The sequence below is a fragment of the Fundulus heteroclitus genome, chromosome 4 (assembly GCF_011125445.2).
Source record: "Fundulus heteroclitus isolate FHET01 chromosome 4, MU-UCD_Fhet_4.1, whole genome shotgun sequence".
Classification (NCBI taxonomy): Eukaryota; Metazoa; Chordata; class Actinopteri; order Cyprinodontiformes; family Fundulidae; genus Fundulus; species Fundulus heteroclitus.
In genome coordinates this window covers 21,459,765-21,480,280 of record NC_046364.1, presented here as the reverse complement: position 1 = coordinate 21,480,280, position 20,516 = coordinate 21,459,765, and the positions used below count along the sequence as shown (strand labels likewise).

Below are 20,516 nucleotides of genomic sequence, written 5' to 3'. Positions count from 1 at the left end.
GGAGGGATTTAAGGTTTTCTCTCTAAGTCTACACCTTAACTGTTAAGTTTTGATTTGCGCGGATTGAGGAGGAGGCTGTTTTTGGGAAAGTGAACTCAAGTCTCTTTGAAAAACCGGATCAACATAAAATAGCTGTTTTTTTTTCATCACCACAGATTGATCATAGTTGCTACTTCTCTCAAAATAAATTTGCCAGTAATTTTCTACCATGACATAAACCTGAAAACGTTTGGATTTAACAACAGATCTGCCATGAAAATAGCTGGAAGTGTTCAGTTTGAGCGGACTGGCCCGGGTTGTGCTTACGACGATGCTCTGTGGCTCTTCAAGAATAATCCAAGGTTTAACGGTGAAGCTATTTAAAAGGACGCTGCATTTTCTCAGAAGACATGATTTCAGGTCACAAAAACAGGAACCCCATTCACAAAACTTATCAATGACGTCTTTTTGGCATCCCTGCGTGTTTTGTAAGAGGACACAACCTGTCAGGATTTGGGTTTTGTTTCAGCTGTTTGTTAATTTTAATGTATTAGTTAACTCTCCGGTCTTTTAAATCAGTTTTGGTTTTGGGCTCTTTCTTGTTTGGTTTCTATTATAGCTTGTGTGTGTTGTGTTTAGTCTTAGGTTTAGGTTCTGTATTAGTTTTGGTTTATGGAATAGGTTAGATTTTATTGTAGTTTGATTTTATTTATGTTTCCAGTTCAGTTCTGTCTCTTCCCAGCAATCTGCCAGCTCACTCAATCTGTTTATCTGTCACTCCCCAAGCACCAGTTACCAGCCTATCAGATCTGCTCACCTGTCAACCTCCAGTCACTAGCCAATCAGTTCAGTTCAGTTTCCACCTGTCACTTGTAATTAGTCTTCACTCCCGTTCACCTGCTCACTCCACTATATAGTTCTGCCTCGGTCTTCAGTTCTCTGCCAGATCATTAACGAGCCACGGTGAGTTTAGTTCCAGCATTCTTTATTCTGATTGACCTGTTGATGATAACCCGAGAGCCTTTTTTTGATTCTGAGCCAGCCTGTTCCCTGATCTGTTTTTCCTGCCCTGTCTGACTGATTTACCGGTTTACCGACTAGTTTCTGTCCCATGGTTATCCGAGCTTGCTTTGCCCTGTCTGTACCTCTGCCTATTTTGGACTGCTTTTTGTGTACCGGATTTTGGACTGCCCTTTTGACTATTGAGCCCGCCTGTCCCTGTTTTCATTATTAAAATCCTGTTTTTTTGCCTTAACCTCACTTGTTGGGTTTGAATACTGGGTTTGCCTGATTCACGATCATAACAGAATGATCTGGCCAAACTAAAACCTATCGCCCAACAAGTTTTTAGAGGTTTTTTTTTTTCCCCCTCCACACGCTATGGCTTGGGAGGGTTCCAGATTGGCGTTCTGTCCCCCTGGTATCGGTCCCAGACGCCATCTCTCCAGCAGCCGCAGCAGCAGTAACCCGCTGCCTGCTCCGAGCTTACGATTGGGAGGGCTTTTTGTCACTAATTCAGGTTCTGCTCAGAATAGAGGGGATCACTCACCCAGCGACACCGCTGTCGGCTCTGCCCATGGGTTTTATCCAGACCCAACTTTGTTTATGGAGGTCGAAGCGGAGGTGGTGCGGGATCTTCGCCCGGATCTTTTTCTCTCTCTCCCTCCAGAGGAGGAGATGCAGGGAACGCTGTGGGCTCCGCCGATCCCGGCTCTACCGACAGGATCAAACCTCCAGCAAGTCCTGCCGTCCCGCCGTCGGAGGAGGGGACGGAAACCTGTGGGTCGCTCCTTCACCCGTTCTGTTCGGCCGACAGGCGAGTCAGTACCGCGCCCGTCCGTTGCCACTTCCTGCCCAGTGGATCGGAGTCCGGTGCTCCCCAGAGCTGAGCAGCCCACAGCGCCTCCTGGTGGCGCCCGTGATGCTGAGGATCTGGCTCTGGAGGACCAGTTAAGAGCTTTTGCCCCTATTATTAAAGACCTTAGGGAGGCTCTTTTCTGCCAGTATTCAGAGGAGCTGGAGGCAAAATTAAAGGAGGTCGAGGGGCACTATAGAGCGGCTCTCCAGGGTTTCTATAGTGGACTCAATCCTGTCCCCAAGGGTCCAGCCGACGCACCTGCACCTGTCCCAGAGGACCCGCCTCCTACCTCAGCTCCAGTGCCGGCCTCCGGCAGCTATAAGGCAGCACTGTCTGCGCAGCCGGCCCAAGACGCTGCAACCCCGGAGGGTCCGCAGCCGGCCCAAGACGCTGCAACCCCGGAGGGTCCGCAGCCGGCCCAAGACGTTGCAACCCCGGAGGCTCCGCAGCCGGCCCAAGACGCTGCAACCCCGGAGGCTACGCAGCCGGCCCGAGACGCTGCAACCCCGGAGGGTCCGCAGCCGGCCCGAGACGCTGCAACCCCGGAGGGTCCGCAGCCGGCCCGAGACGCTGCAACCCCGGAGGGTCCGCAGCCGGCCCGAGACGCTGCAACCCCGGAGGGTCCGCAGCCGGCCCGAGACGCTGCAACCCCGGAGGGTCCGCAGCCGGCCCGAGACGCTGCAACCCAGGAGGGTCCGCAGCCGGCCCGAGACGCTGCAACCCAGGAGGGTCCGCAGTCGGCCCGAGACGCTGCAACCCAGGAGGGTCCGCCGCCGGCCCGCGACGTGGGAACCCAGGAGGGTCCGCCGCCAGTCTGCGACGTGGGAACCCAGGAGGGTCCGCCGCCAGTCTGCGACGTGGGAACCCAGGAGGGTCCGCCGCCAGTCTGCGACGTGGGAACCCAGGAGGGTCCGCCGCCAGTCTGCGACGTGGGAACCCAGGAGGGTCCGCCGCCAGTCTGCGACGTGGGAACCCAGGAGGGTCCGCCGCCAGTCTGCGACGTGGGAACCCAGGAGGGTCTACCACTGGCCCACGATGAGGGGGTTCAGACGAGCCCTCTTTCAGGCCGCAACTCGGGGGCTCATCGGGACACTGGGCGCCGTGGCCCTCGCCCAGACGACAAGCGGCGCCGTGGCCCTCGCCCAGACGACAAGCGGCGCCGTGGCCCTCGCCCAGACGACAAGCGGCGTCGTGGCCCTCGCCCAGACGGCAAGCGGCGTCGTGGCCCTCGCCCGAACGACAAGCGGCGTCGTGGCCCTCGCCCAGACGACAAGCGGCGTCGTGGCCCTCGCCCAGACGACAAGCGGCGTCGTGGCCCTCGCCCGAACGACAAGCTCCGTCGGGGGCCTCGCCGAGAAGACAAGCACCCAGAGCCCCATGGAGACTTAGAGGCCCCTGGACCTCTTCTGAAGCTCTTACCCCCTCATCTTTGGCTTGACAGCCAATTTCCCAAGTGGCTGACCAAACTGTCTTTGTCGGAGGTTCTGGAAGGGTTACTGATGAGGTTCTGGGTGTTAAAGGGTCTGGGAGCATCTGTAGCCTGTAGCCAGGTCCCGTCTGAACCTGTAGCCTGTAGCCAGGTCCCGTCTGAGCCTGTAGCCAGGTCCCGTCTGAGCCTGTAGCCTGTAGCCAGGCCCCGTCTGAACCTGTAGCCTGTAGCCAGGTCCCGTCTGAGCCTGTAGCCTGTAGCCAGGCCCCGTCTGAACCTGTAGCCTGTAGCCAGGCCCCGTCTGAACCTGTAGCCTGTAGCCAGGGGCCGTCTGAACCTGTAGCCTGTAGCCAGGGGCCGTCTGAACCTGTAGCCTGTAGCCAGGGGCCGTCTGAACCTGTAGCCTGTAGCCAGGGGCCGTCTGAACCTGTAGCCTGTAGCCAGGGGCCGTCTGAACCTGAAGCCTGTAGCCAGGGGCCGTCTGAACCTGAAGCCTGTAGCCAGGGGCCGTCTGAACCTGAAGCCAGTAGCCAGGGGCCGTCTGAACCTGAAGCCAGTAGCCAGGGGCCGACTGAACCTGAAGCCAGTAGCCAGGGGCCGACTGAACCTGAAGCCAGTAGCCAGGGGCCGACTGAACCTGAAGCCTGTAGCCAGGCTCCTCCTGAACTCTGTAGCCAGGCTCCTCCTGAACTCTGTAGCCAGGCGCCTCCTGAACTCTGTAGCCAGGCGCCTCCTGAACTCTGTAGCCAGCCGCCTCCTGAACTCTGTAGCCAGGCGCCTCCTGAACTCTGTAGCCAGACGCCTCCTGAACTCTTTAGCCAGGCCTCTCTTCTAGCTCTTAGTCCGGCGCTGTCTCCAGCCTTTAGTCCGGCGGCAGGTTCTGTTCTCTCTCTCTCCAGACGTCGGTTCCTGAGGGTCCTGTTCTACCGACGGTCCCCGAGGTTGCTGCTCCGCCGCCGGCCTATGAGAGACCTGCTCCGCCGCCGGCCTATGAGAGACCTGCTCCGCCGCCGGCCTATGAGAGACCTGCTCCGCCGCCGGCCTATGAGAGACCTGCTCCGCCACCGGCCGCCGGACATCTTTGCTAACCGGGGCCGTCCTACAGGACACCCGCCGGATTACCTGTCTCACAGGGGTCGTCCGCCGAGGACGTCCGCCGGAGAACCTGACACGCCGAGGACGTCCGCCGGAGAACCTGACACGCCGAGGACGTCCGCCGGAGAGCCTGACACGCCGAGGACGTCCGCCGGACAACCTGACACGCCGAGGCCGTCCTTCGGGACGTCCGCCGGACAACCTGACACGCCGAGGCCGTCCTTCGGGACGTCCGCCGGACAACCTGACACGCCGAGGCCGTCCTTCGGGACGTCCGCCGGACAACCTGACTCGCCGGGGTCGTCCTCCTGGACGACCGCCTGAGAACCTGACTCGTCGGGGCCGTCCTCCTGGACGCCCGCCTGAGAACTTGACTCGTCTTGTTTTGTTTGAGTTTATATTTGGACATTTATTTGATTCTAGCCCTCCGTCCTGCACCTCCCTCCACCCGCCCGGTCTAGTCCATTTTTGTTTATCATTTGTCTTGTTTAAGGACGTCTGGTATCCGTCCTTAAGGGAGGGGCTCTGTCAGGATTTGGGTTTTGTTTCAGCTGTTTGTTAATTTTAATGTATTAGTTAACTCTCCGGTCTTTTAAATCAGTTTTGGTTTTGGGCTCTTTCTTGTTTGGTTTCTATTATAGCTTGTGTGTGTTGTGTTTAGTCTTAGGTTTAGGTTCTGTATTAGTTTTGGTTTATGGAATAGGTTAGATTTTATTGTAGTTTGATTTTATTTATGTTTCCAGTTCAGTTCTGTCTCTTCCCAGCAATCTGCCAGCTCACTCAATCTGTTTATCTGTCACTCCCCAAGCACCAGTTACCAGCCTATCAGATCTGCTCACCTGTCAACCTCCAGTCACTAGCCAATCAGTTCAGTTCAGTTTCCACCTGTCACTTGTAATTAGTCTTCACTCCCGTTCACCTGCTCACTCCACTATATAGTTCTGCCTCGGTCTTCAGTTCTCTGCCAGATCATTAACGAGCCACGGTGAGTTTAGTTCCAGCATTCTTTATTCTGATTGACCTGTTGATGATAACCCGAGAGCCTTTTTTTGATTCTGAGCCAGCCTGTTCCCTGATCTGTTTTTCCTGCCCTGTCTGACTGATTTACCGGTTTACCGACTAGTTTCTGTCCCATGGTTATCCGAGCTTGCTTTGCCCTGTCTGTACCTCTGCCTATTTTGGACTGCTTTTTGTGTACCGGATTTTGGACTGCCCTTTTGACTATTGAGCCCGCCTGTCCCTGTTTTCATTATTAAAATCCTGTTTTTTGCCTTAACCTCACTTGTTGGGTTTGAATACTGGGTTTGCCTGATTCACGATCATAACACAACCTGCAGTTGTTCGACCGAATCATCAGGTGAGGAAGTCAAAGCTGCGTATCAGCTTACGTGTGTGGGAATACACTGCCGTTGAGTGTAGTTTACTTCCAATGTAGCAATTATAGCTGGTCTGCAAGGAGATTTAATGGGGAAAAAACACAGAAACCCCCTGTGTGTAGTGCAGATTGGATCACATCATTTCTTGCCTTTAAAATATTGGACAGTTTGCATTGAAGTGCAACGAGACAGATAACTGCAGCTTCTGCAGTAGCTGTGATCCTTGAAACTAGAAGAACACAGAAAAGGCGTCACATGCCACCGTTGTTTTTATTATTCCTCTAGAAAGGGAGATCTCCAACACACCGATCTACTTTTGGTTGTTTTGATGCTAGTGTGACTGTGGAAAGCTCACACAAGTGTGGGGAACACACACAGAAACTGTGCTAAGCGCTATCATAAAACGCTGAAGACGTGTTGAAATGGCATCTCCGTAATCATTTTGTCCCTGTTTCAACATACTTTACACTAACTCCTCTCTCTCTCATACTCAATGTGTAAAGTCGCCTCTGCTCCTGATATCAGTAAAATGACCACGTAGCAAAGCTGTGACTGGCGCATTTCTTGTTTTAGCAGATGCAGTAAATGAATGAATGAAGAGCGCAGAGTCCTTTGACTACAACTACAAACAATCCTGCTGCTCTACGAGCCGTGTGAAATTTCTTTCACATTCAGAGGGTATAGAATATAATTGTAACAGATAAGACACCATATCAGGAATGTAAAATTAAATTTTTTCCGTTTACCTTATTGCTTAAAATAATGACTTACACCCGGGGTTCTTTATGAGCCTTTAGCACGACCCACAGCAACCAAATGCTTGAACACAGCAGATATTTTTAAACGTTTGAGAGCTTGAATGCAGAAAAATAGGCTGAGCAAAGTAAGTGCAGCATTTATTCTGTGGCTTGTTTCTCATACCTCTGCAAAATCTGTTACCTCTCACATCATGAGAATCTCATATATATATATATATATATATATATATATATATATATATATATATATATATATATATATATATATACATACAGATTATTTTGCATTAAATTGTTTCTATACCTAATTTAGTGCATGCAATCAGTCTATCTTTCTATAAATATTTTAAAACAGTACAGAAAAGCTGGGTGCTGGACGAAAAAAAAAACTAAACAACAGTCCAAACTAAGAATATCTAGCACAGTGAGTCATTCTTTCATAAATGCAGAGAGTTATGTGGGGTAACGATTCCAGATTCCCTCTCCTTTCTGAGTGCAGGCCATGCCCACTCACATACACACAAACACAAATATGTTCTCATTGCAAGGCCTATTTAATTACTCTGCTTTCAGCCTCCAAATTACCCAGCAGCACTTGGAGTTAGGCGAGCTAAGAGAGCGATGCAGGGAGAGTGATGATGGCATCCGCTGAATTCCCATGATGCTTTTAGAGCTGGATCTCTTGAGCCAATTTTCGAGAGGGGAGGCATTGTGTAACCCAGTGGCTTCCCTGCTTCGGTTTTCAGCGGCAAACGAGATGCACTAAGAATGTGCTCACGTGGTATATTATGATTTCTGACAGCAGGCAAAATGAGAAAGAGATATCAGGAAATGGGGATTGAGGGTTAGGAGGTGGGAAGTAGGGATGGCGGGAGAGGAGGAGAACAGGAAAATTAAGGAGGGCACATTCACAATTGTTGTAGGTGTATGTGTGTGTGTGTGTGTGTATGTGTGTGTGTGTGTGTGTGTGTGTGTGTGTGTGTATGTGTGTGTGTGAGTCCGCGCATGGGGGACTGGTTTCAGGAGGGAGAGCGACTTCTCACAGCTGCTGTGATTTATGCAGCTGTCATGTCAGGAGTGACTGGGAGTCAAGGCTTTTTGATGAAAGAAAAATGTAAACGTAAGGCCTTTCATCCATTCCTGATGAAGCATAATAAGCGCTTAGGTGAGAAACACCGACTCCAAACAAGGTTCCGGCCCGGAGCATTAACTCCACCTAATAAAGCTGGTAATAAGCCCTCTCACTGCTTCGCTCCTCTGGACTTAGGGAACCAAACAATCCCTCGCGCGGTGCAACACACGGAATATCACACTGAAACAACAACTCTTCCATGAAAACCTGCACACCGCAGTGAAGCAGCAAAACAGATCCCACATACTTGTGTTTAAGAGTGGCAGCCTGTTTAAAAAAGCGATTAAAGCTGAAATCCTTATCTTTAAATCCTACATGCCTGAGCATTTCCATACACACAAATGCTCGGGAAACACTGCACATTCTATTTCAAATTATAATATGAGGAAAACTTTTATATGAACTCTTACTCTGCAGAAAGTAAGGGTAATGGTAAAAAAAAAATAGTAAGGCTGTTCATAAATAACAGTCTCCTTTGTCTTTTATTAACAAACTGGTATGGGGGGGGGGGGGGGGGGCAGGTCTGAGCCCTCAAAAATGTAAAATTATGGACACAATTTATTTTCCCCAAAATAGGCAGAATTGTGAATAATGATACTTTTATTCCTAATTGTCCTAGAAGTAGTGGTCAGGAACTCCCCCATAAAACACTGAGAGGGTGTAGCCGCTGAGACAATTCTGGCTGTGAGTTCATAAAGCTTCTCGAGTTAATTATAAGATGCTTGTTGCCACACGAAGAAAGACAAAAGTACTGAGCTTCAATCTGCTGCTCCGCTCTGGGTCAGTCAGCCGCATCAGCGCTTTAGTAATAGCAAACAGGACCAGGTCTGTCGCTTCAGGAACACACCTAAAACCGAAGGTATTGCCTACCATCAATTCTCTCTCTTGCTCCACTGTTACCTAGAGACTACAGCTGGACCTCTCATCTCTGTGGTCTGCTCTAATGCCGCTAATAAACTCAACACTTTCTGTGAGACACGTGTTGTCTATTTTTACCAGTGAGAATTAGAATTACAACAAGTCTGATAGGTAAGGTTTAGAGGCTTGTAAACGTTAATGGCTGCGGTGTTTTGCTAGTCGCTCTAGATTGAGGTTACCATCAGCCGCGTCAGCACCGCTACACCAGATCTGTGGCTAGGCCTGAACAACGTTGAATAAAATGAAGAACCTCAACAGCTAAAGGACGTCTTGGCTCATGACATTTGGAGCTCAAATCTAAACATGTCACACATGCTGAAGTCTAACAGGTGAACAATTTGGATTGCAATATATATGGAAAGCCAAAGATCCCACAGCTTAATACATTGAAAAGTCCTGATAGTTATACACGCAAAAGATTTAATAAAACTAGAGATGCATATGTTAACTAAATGTATATATCTTTATCTTTAATAAATACATTTATAATTTATAAAATGTATTCTTAAATTTAAATACCTAGTAATTTCTTCATATTTTATGTAATTTCTACATTATTACTTTATACTCATGTGCTTATCCCTCCAACTCACTATTCAAAATCACTCAGAGGGCTGACACCAATACTGAAGGCAACATTTTATAATGTACCTTAGGACAGGAAGAAAAATGTAAGCATATATATATATATATATATATATATATATATATAGAGAGAGAGAGAGAGAGAGAGAGTTTATTATTCGTATAGCACATTTACGACAAACCTCAGCTGACCACGCTTCACAACAATCACTTCACATGTGAATAAAGGATAAAACAATAAATAACACTTAGTTTGATAAAAAAAAGGATAATAAAATGTGTAATAAAATACCAGACAACAATATGAATAAAAACAGACGTACTTGATTTCAGATTACAGCAATTTCCCAAGGAATCAATTAAGTGCTAATTTTCCATACTGGTACTGGTGTGGAAGGCCAGGTAAAATAGATGTGTTTTCAGTCTGGACTTAAGCTGAGAGAGCTTAACAGACATAGGGACACTGTTCCCCAATGTGGGTCCTGCCACAGAAAAGGCTCTGTCACCTCTGGCCTTTAACCTGGCTTTAGGGACAGCCAACAAAAGCTGGTCGGCTGATCTCAGGGCTCTGAGTGGAGTTTAGGGCTGCAAGTGTTCAGTTAAGTAAGATGGGCCCAAACAATCAAAACTCTAAATTTCACATATATGGTTTTATAATTTAATTGATAGATAGATGATCTTGTCCCAGGGCCAAGGAGGGCTGACCCATATACAACCAGCTGCAATGGTTGCATATGGGCTTTTTTGCAATCTTCTTCACACCTGGGTTGCAAGAAGTCAATAGTTATGGTGCCTGTGAGCAGGTATTCTAGCCCAGTATGACTGGACTAGATTCCACAATATCTTTGCATTTGTTGGTTTTGCCTCAGAAAAAGCATTTCTGATGACAGTGCATACGTTTTCTATTGGATTAAGGTCTGGGGATTGGACTGTCCACTTTGGAAGATAAATCTGGGGCTGGAACCAAGATACCGCCTGCTTGCTGGTGTTTGGGGGTCGTCTCCTTGTTGTATCCTCATGGATTCAAACTGATCAATAATTTCTGGTAAGTGATGAATAGGCCCAACACCATAAGGGACAACGGGAGGTGTGCTGCAGCGTCAGCACTTTGTCTAAAATCGGTGTGGGAAGTCTTGCCATTTCATTTTATTTTGTTGTTGTTGTTTTTTTGGGTAATACCAGCAAACAAACTTCTAGTAATCATATTGTTGAATATGCAAATGCTTTTGAATTTAAATTGTAGCCTATATCTCTGTATACCTTCTTACTGTTCCGGTGGGAAATTATCTTTGAGTCTCGCATAAGCTGTTAAATCCTGCAGCGGGCTGCGTGCAAAAACTATAGATCGCTACGTCATTCCCTCAATCCGAAAAGTTGGCTCACCCTTGTACAAGAGCTGATGCGGGGCTGTGACTACCAGAGGCCAGCATGTGGAAACATAATTTCCATCAAAAATAGCGATTAATCTGTTAGGTGATATTGTGTTGCAAATTATGTTGAACACAGCTATATTCCTGCTAATGTTGCAGCCGCTGCACTCAGTACATGAGGCTACTATTGACAGAGATGTTTTATTATTATTGTGAAGGACTGGAGATTGTTATAAGCATCTTTACAGAGCTAACAGAACAGCCATTGACATGATGGATCTATATTAAAAGCAGAATGATTGATAAAGGAGCAGCTGGGAGGAGAATCAAATATTCAAAGGACCAAATAGACAAAAAGAAGAAAAAAAACCTCAGAAACATGGTTTAGTACGCAAGGGTTTAAAATACCTGCTAAAGTGGATTCTTTAGTCAACCTTTGACTAGAAAAGGGATCCCTGTTTCCACATTTAAAGCATATTCATGAAAGAATATTAAGAGTAGAAAATTGTTAATCTGTTTTGTCTTATATATAAAAAGATTGTATTAAATTTTAATGACACCAAGACCTCTCAAGACACCTCATTACAAAGTCAGGAAATAAGAGGTCAGATGATGACACTTAAGGTTGATTTTAGATTTTGAAGCTCACATTTAAATCTCAACAACATCACAGGATGCGTTATTATTGACTGATTTATTGAAATACTGTATGTTAACAGTTAGTAAATGAGCATGTGACAACATAGTGTTTTCTTTTGTCACTGTCATTGTGAAAGTTGCAATAAAAACTGTACCTTTTAATGTCATGTATAATTGTAATTTATAATAATCTAAATACTACTGTAACCATTTGAAAAACTTATCGCACATACTTGTTATAAATTAAGGGGGTAAATATATCTGTTAAAGTTGGTTTTGTCTATTAATGTCTACAGCTGTCAAACTCATCTATCTGAGCTTGTAGGTTTCAAATGTGAATTCTGGATAGCAGATTCTGGATAAATATAAGATAACATGCTGTAGCTTATGTGGCCCAAATACACCAGAGTCTCTGCAATACAACAAATTAATACGTGTGCAATTTAATTCAGTGACTAAACGTTTCCCAAATTCAACACACTTCAGCAAATGCTTTTTCTTTTAGCTGTTAAACTCATATATTTCTACTTGGGAAAAATTATAAATGATGATAATGCCGATAAGACAATGAAACTTTAAGACCCTTTAACACTGGCCCTGTTGAAAAATCAGAGTTAATTTGTATTCTGCATCACAAAGTGTATTGTAATTTGCACTAATGGATCCAAACTCATCTAATTATCTTGATTTTGGACCTTAAAAATAAGTTGTAACTACATCCACATTTTCAATACGTCTTACATTATGTGTGTTCCTGCATTGCTTCCTCCTTCCTTTGTCTTTATTTTTGGAGAAATGCGCTGTTGGCATTCGTTAGCTCCGTGATTTGTATCTCGTGCCCCATAATACGGGGAAGTAATAGGCTATATCAAAGACGTTCGGCTTTCACCACAAAGCTGCAAAAGGATTGTGCTCGTAAAACCTAATTTACTGTGAGTTCAAACAATTAAAATCAAACCATTCCTGTTATGCTGTTAACTACCTTCATCACAAAAAAAGAGTTTAGGTTTTTAACAGCTGGCTAAATGTAGCTGCCTTGAGCTGAAGTCGTTAGGGAAGCTGTCGGCGTTAAAGTTGGGCAGACTGGGTGTGAAAGCACTCCAGTCACATTTAACTAGCACAAGATAGCGAGCTAATTAAAAAGCCTAAAATTTAACTTGCTAGAACTTTCAGAAACTTTGAAAACAAGTTATTTAAATAAAATGTAAAATTGCTTAGAATTAGATAAAATAAATTTTAAAAAAACTGCTAATAAAAAAGATAATGCTTCTATTCTGTGCTCTCAACATGGTAAAGACTAAGAAGAGAAGCCTAGGCTTTAAAAAAAGAACATAAATCAAGGATTACAAGGAAGGATATTAACACTAAGTGTTAGCATTTGACTTACTTAAATCATCCTTCAAGTATCCAAATAGTGAAAAAACACGTACAGCTGCAGTGGTGCAGTTCAATGACCAGCGTAAAGTTCCGTTGTAAGAGCTTCAAATGCTCGCAGTGCAGCACTGATCAATGGTCTGATCGGAAAGGATTGCTTCTAATTTAATACATGTTATAAGGTACTTAATGGTTAACATGACTAAATGTTATTTAAATGGGTGGAAAACATGTGTAAGGACCACATTATAAATTCCAGTGGCTGGTGGTTCAAGCCCTAAAAAGAATGAAGCAAAAGTAATCACCAAAAAATGAGATACATGTATGATGCTGACGTCTTCTGCGTCACTCGTTAACTTCAATACAGCAGGGGACAAAATCATTACATATCAGCAATCAATACTTATTTATTTAAGTTTTTAAAGCAGAGCTTTTTCATGTTTCTTTGTATTGGAGAAGCGGGAGGGGAGGGGGGGGGGGGGGAATCGACATTTATGGAAGGCCAAGGTAACGCTTGTTTAGAGGAACAGCCGGAGGGGGAAACAAGGATGTTAACGGCTGCCTGTGATCAATGTGGCCAACGCTGGTTAGAAGGTTTTTCCCCACTAACCAACAACTAATCAATCAAACGGATGGAGGTGTGCGATTGTCTTCCCAGCTCCAATTCTGCTGAGGAGACATCTTTACAACGCCTCTGTTCCTTCTAACATCCCATTCTCCCCTCCACTCTGCCCAATGAGACAATGACAGATTGATGAGGTAAAAGGCCATAGATCAGGGAGGTACTAACGTCATAGCCTGATAGATGGACTCCACCCCGTATCTCATGGCAAATTCATCCACTATCTCCTGAGACACATCATCAAAGTAGACCTTCCACGCGTCGTCCCCTTTCACCTGCGGTATCTTCACCACGCCGCTGTTCTTCACTTCGGTCAGATAGTGAAACAGGTTCTGGTGAGTCATACAAGACAAGAAAAAAGAAAAAAAAAAGATGAAAGACCGGATTTAAAAGAGACGTCTCGGCAGAAGTGTGACCAAGCTGATGATTGATGTATATCACAGCTGAAGTCTGCAAAAATAATACGAGGCTGCCCAGAGGCGCGAGCTGCTCACAGTTAAAAAGGTATGGCAAGGTTTTAAAATGCCGTGGTTTCAAAATGACAAAGACTGAGCTGAACTGTCCATAACCCATCTGTCACTAAGCACTGCCAGTCAGCTGGCTGAAAAGAAGGCTGCTGAACTTCTCCCTTATTTACAACAAAGACACATTTTGCCATTTGAAAATATTTTCTGGCAGAGGACACAATATTTTCATAGTGTTGAAACTTAAAAACTGTGTAAATTGACTAGTAAATGTCATCTTTTTTGTCTTTGTATCAATGTTAAAAATAATATATGCTAGATATAATTGTATCTGTAATAAGATATTATTTTGACTGCAGTATCAGTAATCGTTTTTATGTTTTAAAGGAAAGTACTTCAATCGTGTTAGATTTTGGTGTACATACTGTAGCATGACATTTTTGACCGAGGTCAACACACCATCTTAATCTACAGTCGGCCCACGCCTAGCTACACCATGACAATGATCAGAGAAAGAGCTGAATTTGATAGAAACAATGTCGCTTTTGCTACTTACCTCATGTAAACATGTGTACTGGCCATGAGGAGGAGCCACGTTCTCCTCACCTTTCATCTCAACACTGATCTTGAGTCTGATGGCACCAGATACTGCCGACTTGTCAGTCCTCTTATCTGTTACACATGAAAAAGATGACAAATGTTAAATGTAATACTGTCAAAATACACAAAGTCAAAAAGCAGGACCTTACTAAAAAAACATTTAAATTTTAAATCATCCAGTGGAATTGTTCCTGATTTAAATTAAAATATAATTATTAATTTAGTTTTACCTAAATGAAATTTTTCCTTGTGATGCTTATATTGTATATTATATGTTCTTTCTTATGTATTTGCCTGCCAAGGGACTACGGATGAAAACTAGCTTTGTAGCTATAATCCAGCATATTTACATTTGTTTTTATACTGATGTTCATTAATGTACTTTGTCCCTATTCAAATAAATAAATGAATAAATAAATTAAATAAATAAATAAAATACAGCAAAACTGAAAATGGACAGCTCAGTATTGATTCACCCTTTCACCTTTTTATGCACTACTTTTTATAACTATGGATTGTAATTTTGTCCTTTCCTCTTTCCCTTTCAGTTATTTTAATCTAATTCAACTGTATGTTACTATCTAAAAACTTTGTATTACACACAATTTATATTTAATTTAGCGCTATATGCCAGTTGGGTCAATTGACTCGTAAAGCTATATAATGTGACCCTCTGAACCAACCATAATAACTCTAAATTACCTCTTTATAACTGATAATACGTAATGGAGCCAAATTACCACAAAATAATTTGGAAAACTACTTGAAAGCATCGGTTGTCAGGGGATATAAACATCCCCCGGCAAGCACAAATTGAGGCATGGTTGGCACAAAATATCCCGTGGGAGAGGGCAACACTTCATAACTAAAAGCACTGGGAGGAAACAACTAAACAGCATAGATAGGAAATGGTGAAAGCAAAATGACCAAGCATCCCACAGGAAGCTAAAAAAAAGAAATGTTAAAGATCATTTAAACAGTAAGATAATAGAAAACACAATAGATACAAATTTAAAACACATAAGATAAGAGGCTTAATGGTGTAAAGTATGTGTTTAGAAACTACACATCAGACACACACAAAGAAAAGTTTTGTAAAACTGTCTCAATTATTAACAAGGATAAATATTTCTTATAACGCAATGCTGATTATATTGCTCATTAGTTTTGCTCTACTTAACTAACTGTATATACATTTGGGGCAATAACTATAAAACTTCACCATCCCCTTTTAGACTACTAAAATGTGCTGTGAGAGTTCTACATAAAGTAGGTTTTTGTGGCAACATCAACACTTTATTCTTCCAGTCCAAATTGCAAAAATTCTTTGACTTAGTTGTTTTGTATGCTGTACAAGTTCTATATAAAGCCAATAAAAATATTATAGCAACTAACATCCCTAAGCTCTTCACACAGAGAAAAGGGGGTTATCATCTGAGGGGCTGTGGTGACTTTAGGATCCAAGCAGTGAGAACTGCCAGATGTCAAATTATGGTGCATTATGGGAAATTGAATATAAGGGATTGTAATGTTTATTTGTGGCTATAATAGCTATATTGCATATGAAGATTCTTTTATATTTATATTGCTATTAATGTAATTTGCTACGTTGATTCAACTCTGAAAATTAGTTGCTGAGCTATAAATGGCAGCAACCATATAACTTTAACATGGAAAAGGAATTGGGGATGGGAATAAGTACGTTTGTCTTCATCCCACTCCTTAAGATCTTATTTTTTTTCTCTTCTATATTCCGTAGTACATTATGTAGATAATATTGTACAGTGTTTGTTTTGTACACCAGTACAAAACACCAGTTTTGCATACACCAGTAAAGTAACTAAACTAAACAGCAGAGATGCTGAATGTAAGCACACTCTCCAGCACAGCTCTGTACAATGGGGTCAGGATGCTGGTGGAGACCGATGCCTGTTTGACTCTGTAAAGCGCCGTGAGATGTTGATGATTATGTGTTGTATAGAAATAACCTGATTTGATTTGTTTTGGTTTCCTTAAAAACTCCAGTCTCTGTTCATGATCCCAGTGGTGAGTTGATGTCACATATGCATGTTTTACCAGGCTCTGGGTCAGTCCACTTCTTGGCCAACTTTTATCTTCATTTGGTGCCTACATTAACATTTTGTCCCCTCCATGTACATATATCAGTTTATTTTAGTTTCGTTGGGAGAGAGTATGGCAAGAAAATGGTCATAAAAACCCTAACATTTCTTATTTAATTTGTTTGAATTTTATACTATTTCCTGGAAATTTTGTTTAACACTATTGTCCATAAAGCAGGTTCAGATCCCCTTCTGGACTTTTACATTTGATGGGATAAACTGGTTTAATCAAAATAACTTTAAGTGACTTTGGGCTTGTAGATATTATTTATTATAGACATAGATTTACATATTGTTAAAGTGCACTATGACTAGAATGAGGAAAATTATTTCTAATTATCGGCTAAATTTGAATCAAACATCCTCCAGGGAGGAACAATTTGACAAATGGCCAAAACAAAAAAAAAAAAAAAAAAAAACAGAGCCATAACCAAAAGGACTGGGCACCCTCTCTGATGCCATTTTACCATTTTCTGAAAAGCACTTGTATTTCTGCTGATTTTCTTTGCATGGCTTTGCTGTGAATTGGGAATGGTAGAACAAGAAACTTCTCCAAAATCCTATAATAAAACCAATGTTTTATGGGGGGGAAAGGACCAAAACAGTGTTGCCAGACAGTGAAGGAATGTTTTACAAGCAGAAATCTTTCCTTGCTGACATAAGAAAAGCAAGACATATAAAACACTAAGAGATTAAAATCCAAATCTCTCAATGTCATAATCTGAAATCATTAAACGGGAAACAAGACGATGCCTTCATGGGATAAAAGACATAAAAGAAAATTCTGCTCACAGCTTTAATCTACAAAAACGTGTTTTTGGAAGCATGACAAATACTGCATATAACAACACAAACAAATGCACACACATTTGTTTCGTCTCAAAGCTAACAATGTCACAACTGTGGGGGCTTGAAATGCCCCTCAGATCTTCTGCTTGTCAAATGGGTGAAATTTCCTCTAAAGATAGTTAGTCAAGAGACAGGAAAGTGAAAAATAATAGCATGACAAAGTGACAGAGAATAGCGCTACAAATGCAAAAGCTCCAGACTGAAGAGGAGCTCAAGAGGCTCAGAGTGGAGGCAAGCCGGAGGGGTGGGCACCCATAACAGCAATGGCCTATTTAAACATGCATTGTGAACATTTAAAAAGGCAGAGAGCAGCAGCGGTGGGCTGGGGTCACTATACCCACAAATTGCTTCCTTTTAGCTGAAGAGGCAAACAAAGAGAGATGGCCGACAGTCATAGTACTTTAATGGAAGTGGGAGAATTCATTATGATACTATTTAACCCCATGCAATATCATGTGCGAGAGAGGGGAAGCGGCGAGCGGTGAAAAGCAACATTTGATACAGCGATGCTAAATATTGGTGCCTCTCAATAAATCAATATATCACTGGAAAATCTATTAATTATACTAATTCAAAACGTGAAACTTATATTTTATGAACCCCATTACCCCAAAAACAGATATATTTGAAGTTTTCTATTTATGTTGATGATTACACAACCCAAAATGTATTTTCTCGCAAAATAAGAATATTAAATAAGACGGACATAGAACTGATTTTTAACACAAAAATGTTGTCCTACGTAAAATGTGTGCATGTACTGTACAGTGTATGCATTCGTTACTTGGTCTGTTTGCATCAGTCATAAGTCAGTGTGGAGGTTACCAGCCGATGGCTCTGCTGAGGTGCTGAGAATGCCCCTCCACTCACTAACTGGGGAAACTTCACACTAATGGCGAGCTATTCTCCATTTTTGTGAAGACTCTGGGACATTGATTTCTAAATGAAATGCTATTTTTTCTCTGAAAACAGGAGTTTGGACCATTAGGCAACAGTTGGGCGCTTTCCTTTTTAGCCCAGGAGAAACACCTCTGATGTTCTCTGGTTCAGGACTGACATGAACAATGGATGTGAAAATTGTAGTTCATGTACTGACACATGTGTGCATAATGGACCTTGAAGCTTTGACTCCAGGATTAGACCACTGCTTGTAAATATCTCCTAAAATTTAACCTTTTTTTTCTTTTATAATCCTCTGAAGGCTTAGATTATCCCTGTTGCTGGTGCATCTTTTTCTACTTTTTTTTTCCTTCCACTCAACTTACCACGCTTGCATACAGCAACCTGTAAACAGCCTGTCTGCTTGTTAATTGTCAACCCAACACTCTCTCCCCATGATGTTACACACCATGTAAAAATAACAATATTTAGGAATACATTTCTGTAAGGTTGCGTAATTAGGTAATTCAAGTTTTCATAGAAACTGAATTTTGGGTTTCATTAGCTGTTTGCTAAATGCATCATATTAAAGGTTTGAACTAAGTCAGCCTGGGAAGTCTGAATTTAAACATGATTTTCACTCTTCTACCTGAATTCTTTTAAATAAATTCACTTCTTGATATTCTAGTTTTTATAGTACCATAGGAAAGTGTAAAAGATAAGCTAAATTAAATGTATTTATATACTAAATTCAAAGAACTGTGTGTAAATGAGAAAAAAAATGGGCTTGAAAGAGAAACACATTTTTGTAATAAGCACTTTTTTTATGCTAGCTTTCTCTGGTTTTTGTTTCTGAAAACTAAACAAATTTGAAACTTAACAAACAAAATGTTTTCACCTAGTATTAAATCACAAGTTTTTTTTGTTTTGTTTTTTTTTTTTGACAATATAGCTCCGGATGTTTGTGAACTTTTACTACTTTAAGGTAATACAAAAAAAACAATATTGAATTTAAATTTCAGCTACTAATCCAGAGTTGGACAGCATTATTGTGTTCGAATGCATCATGACATATAATGCGAAGCAATCATTTCATTACAGCACTATATATTTATCCTGAGTTGATAGCTGATGAAGTTAAAAGGTAACATACCCAGATTGTACCAAACATCCATCTCTCCGCTCAGAGTGCGAACCTCGATGATGGTCTGGCCCAGGAAATCATCGGACTCACGCTTGAAGTGTTGCTTCACCCGTGACTTGATGTCATCGTCTTCATCCCAAACGCGCACCTTTATCCGGTCAGTAGCGTTGTGGCATTCGCTGTAAGTCGGAAGAAGATTTTCTCCAGGTCAGCTCAATCACAATCACAGCCACAGCAGCAGAGAGCACACCCGTAAACCTTCCTGCTGAATCAAAACATCCCCTTAGCATAACCCTGCCACCACCATCTTTCAACATGTCCAGGGTGTGTTCAGGGGGATTTTCAGCATTTAGTTTTCTGCCACACAGCATGTTGCCTGTGGGTAAAAAGTATTGGTCTCATTCTTCCACATGTTTGCTGTCCCCCACATGACCTGCGGCAAATAGCACTTCTTTCCACCATAGGTCTCTTCTTGGCAGTCCTTCCTGAAGGACAGAATTGTAGAGTGAACTGCTTCCCAGTTACCGGAGTCAGATTTTCACTCCCTGCGTAAATGCGCAGAAGTTTAAAGTTGTATTGTGGCAAAATGTGAACATGCTTGAAGGATCTAAAGGGTTTTGCAAAGAACCGCATATACTGTACAAATAACAAGTCTGTTTTGTATAAGTGTGACACCCACTAAAGAAAACACCTCAGACGGGGTCCGGCTCTCATTTTCCAGAATTCAAACCACCGGGTTCTAATGACGTGCGGTGAGAGAAAGCCACAGAAATAATATTTGCAGTGCTTATTTTAACTAATCTCTTTCTAGGGGGAAACACAGACTGCTGCAGCACTAGGGCAGGAGTTCCTACTAAGCACACAGTAATGTATTGCTCTATTAATCTACATCCCTGTAGTAAAGGGAAAGAGTTTTATTACAGCCACTACAGGAGTCTCTTTACAGGTGTGGAGCCTCGCCTGCAAATACAGTCAGAAAATCTCTGTGGTAAACAAGCAAAAAAACATTACTTATAATAGGAACTGCATTGCTGACCAACTGCGTTATAAGAAGGGAAGGAGCCTCACATGAATAATAAATTATTATTAAATTTGCCATCGTGATACAAGATAAATAACCTCAGTCTTATAAGACCAAACTCTCATAGGCTAGTACTGAGAAGGAGCTCATTGTCACAATAAAATAAATTAAAAACAAGAAACAGCACCAAATGAAGCAATAGTAAAGACAGAGCTACAGTATCGTCTGCAGTGTTATTGCAGCTAAACCTGCCCGATAGAGAGAACTTATCAATGTAGATAACAAAATGCAAACAGTTGAAAGG

At 42.8% G+C, this 20,516-nt stretch overlaps 1 protein-coding gene across 3 annotated transcripts in view; it reads right to left on the bottom strand.

Moving 5' to 3' along the window:
• LOC105916397 (protein unc-13 homolog C) overlaps positions 1-20,516 on the bottom strand; it is a 181,036-nt gene that overhangs the window by 108,918 nt on the left and 51,602 nt on the right. For all 3 annotated transcript variants that reach the window (XM_021309664.2, XM_036136264.1, XM_036136263.1), the window contains 3 exons: positions 19,201-19,370; positions 14,156-14,271; positions 13,304-13,467 (listed from right to left, as the gene is read on the bottom strand). In XM_021309664.2, coding sequence (XP_021165339.2) covers positions 13,304-13,467; positions 14,156-14,271; positions 19,201-19,370 — 450 coding nt within the window. The remainder of the gene's footprint in view (positions 1-13,303; positions 13,468-14,155; positions 14,272-19,200; positions 19,371-20,516) is intronic.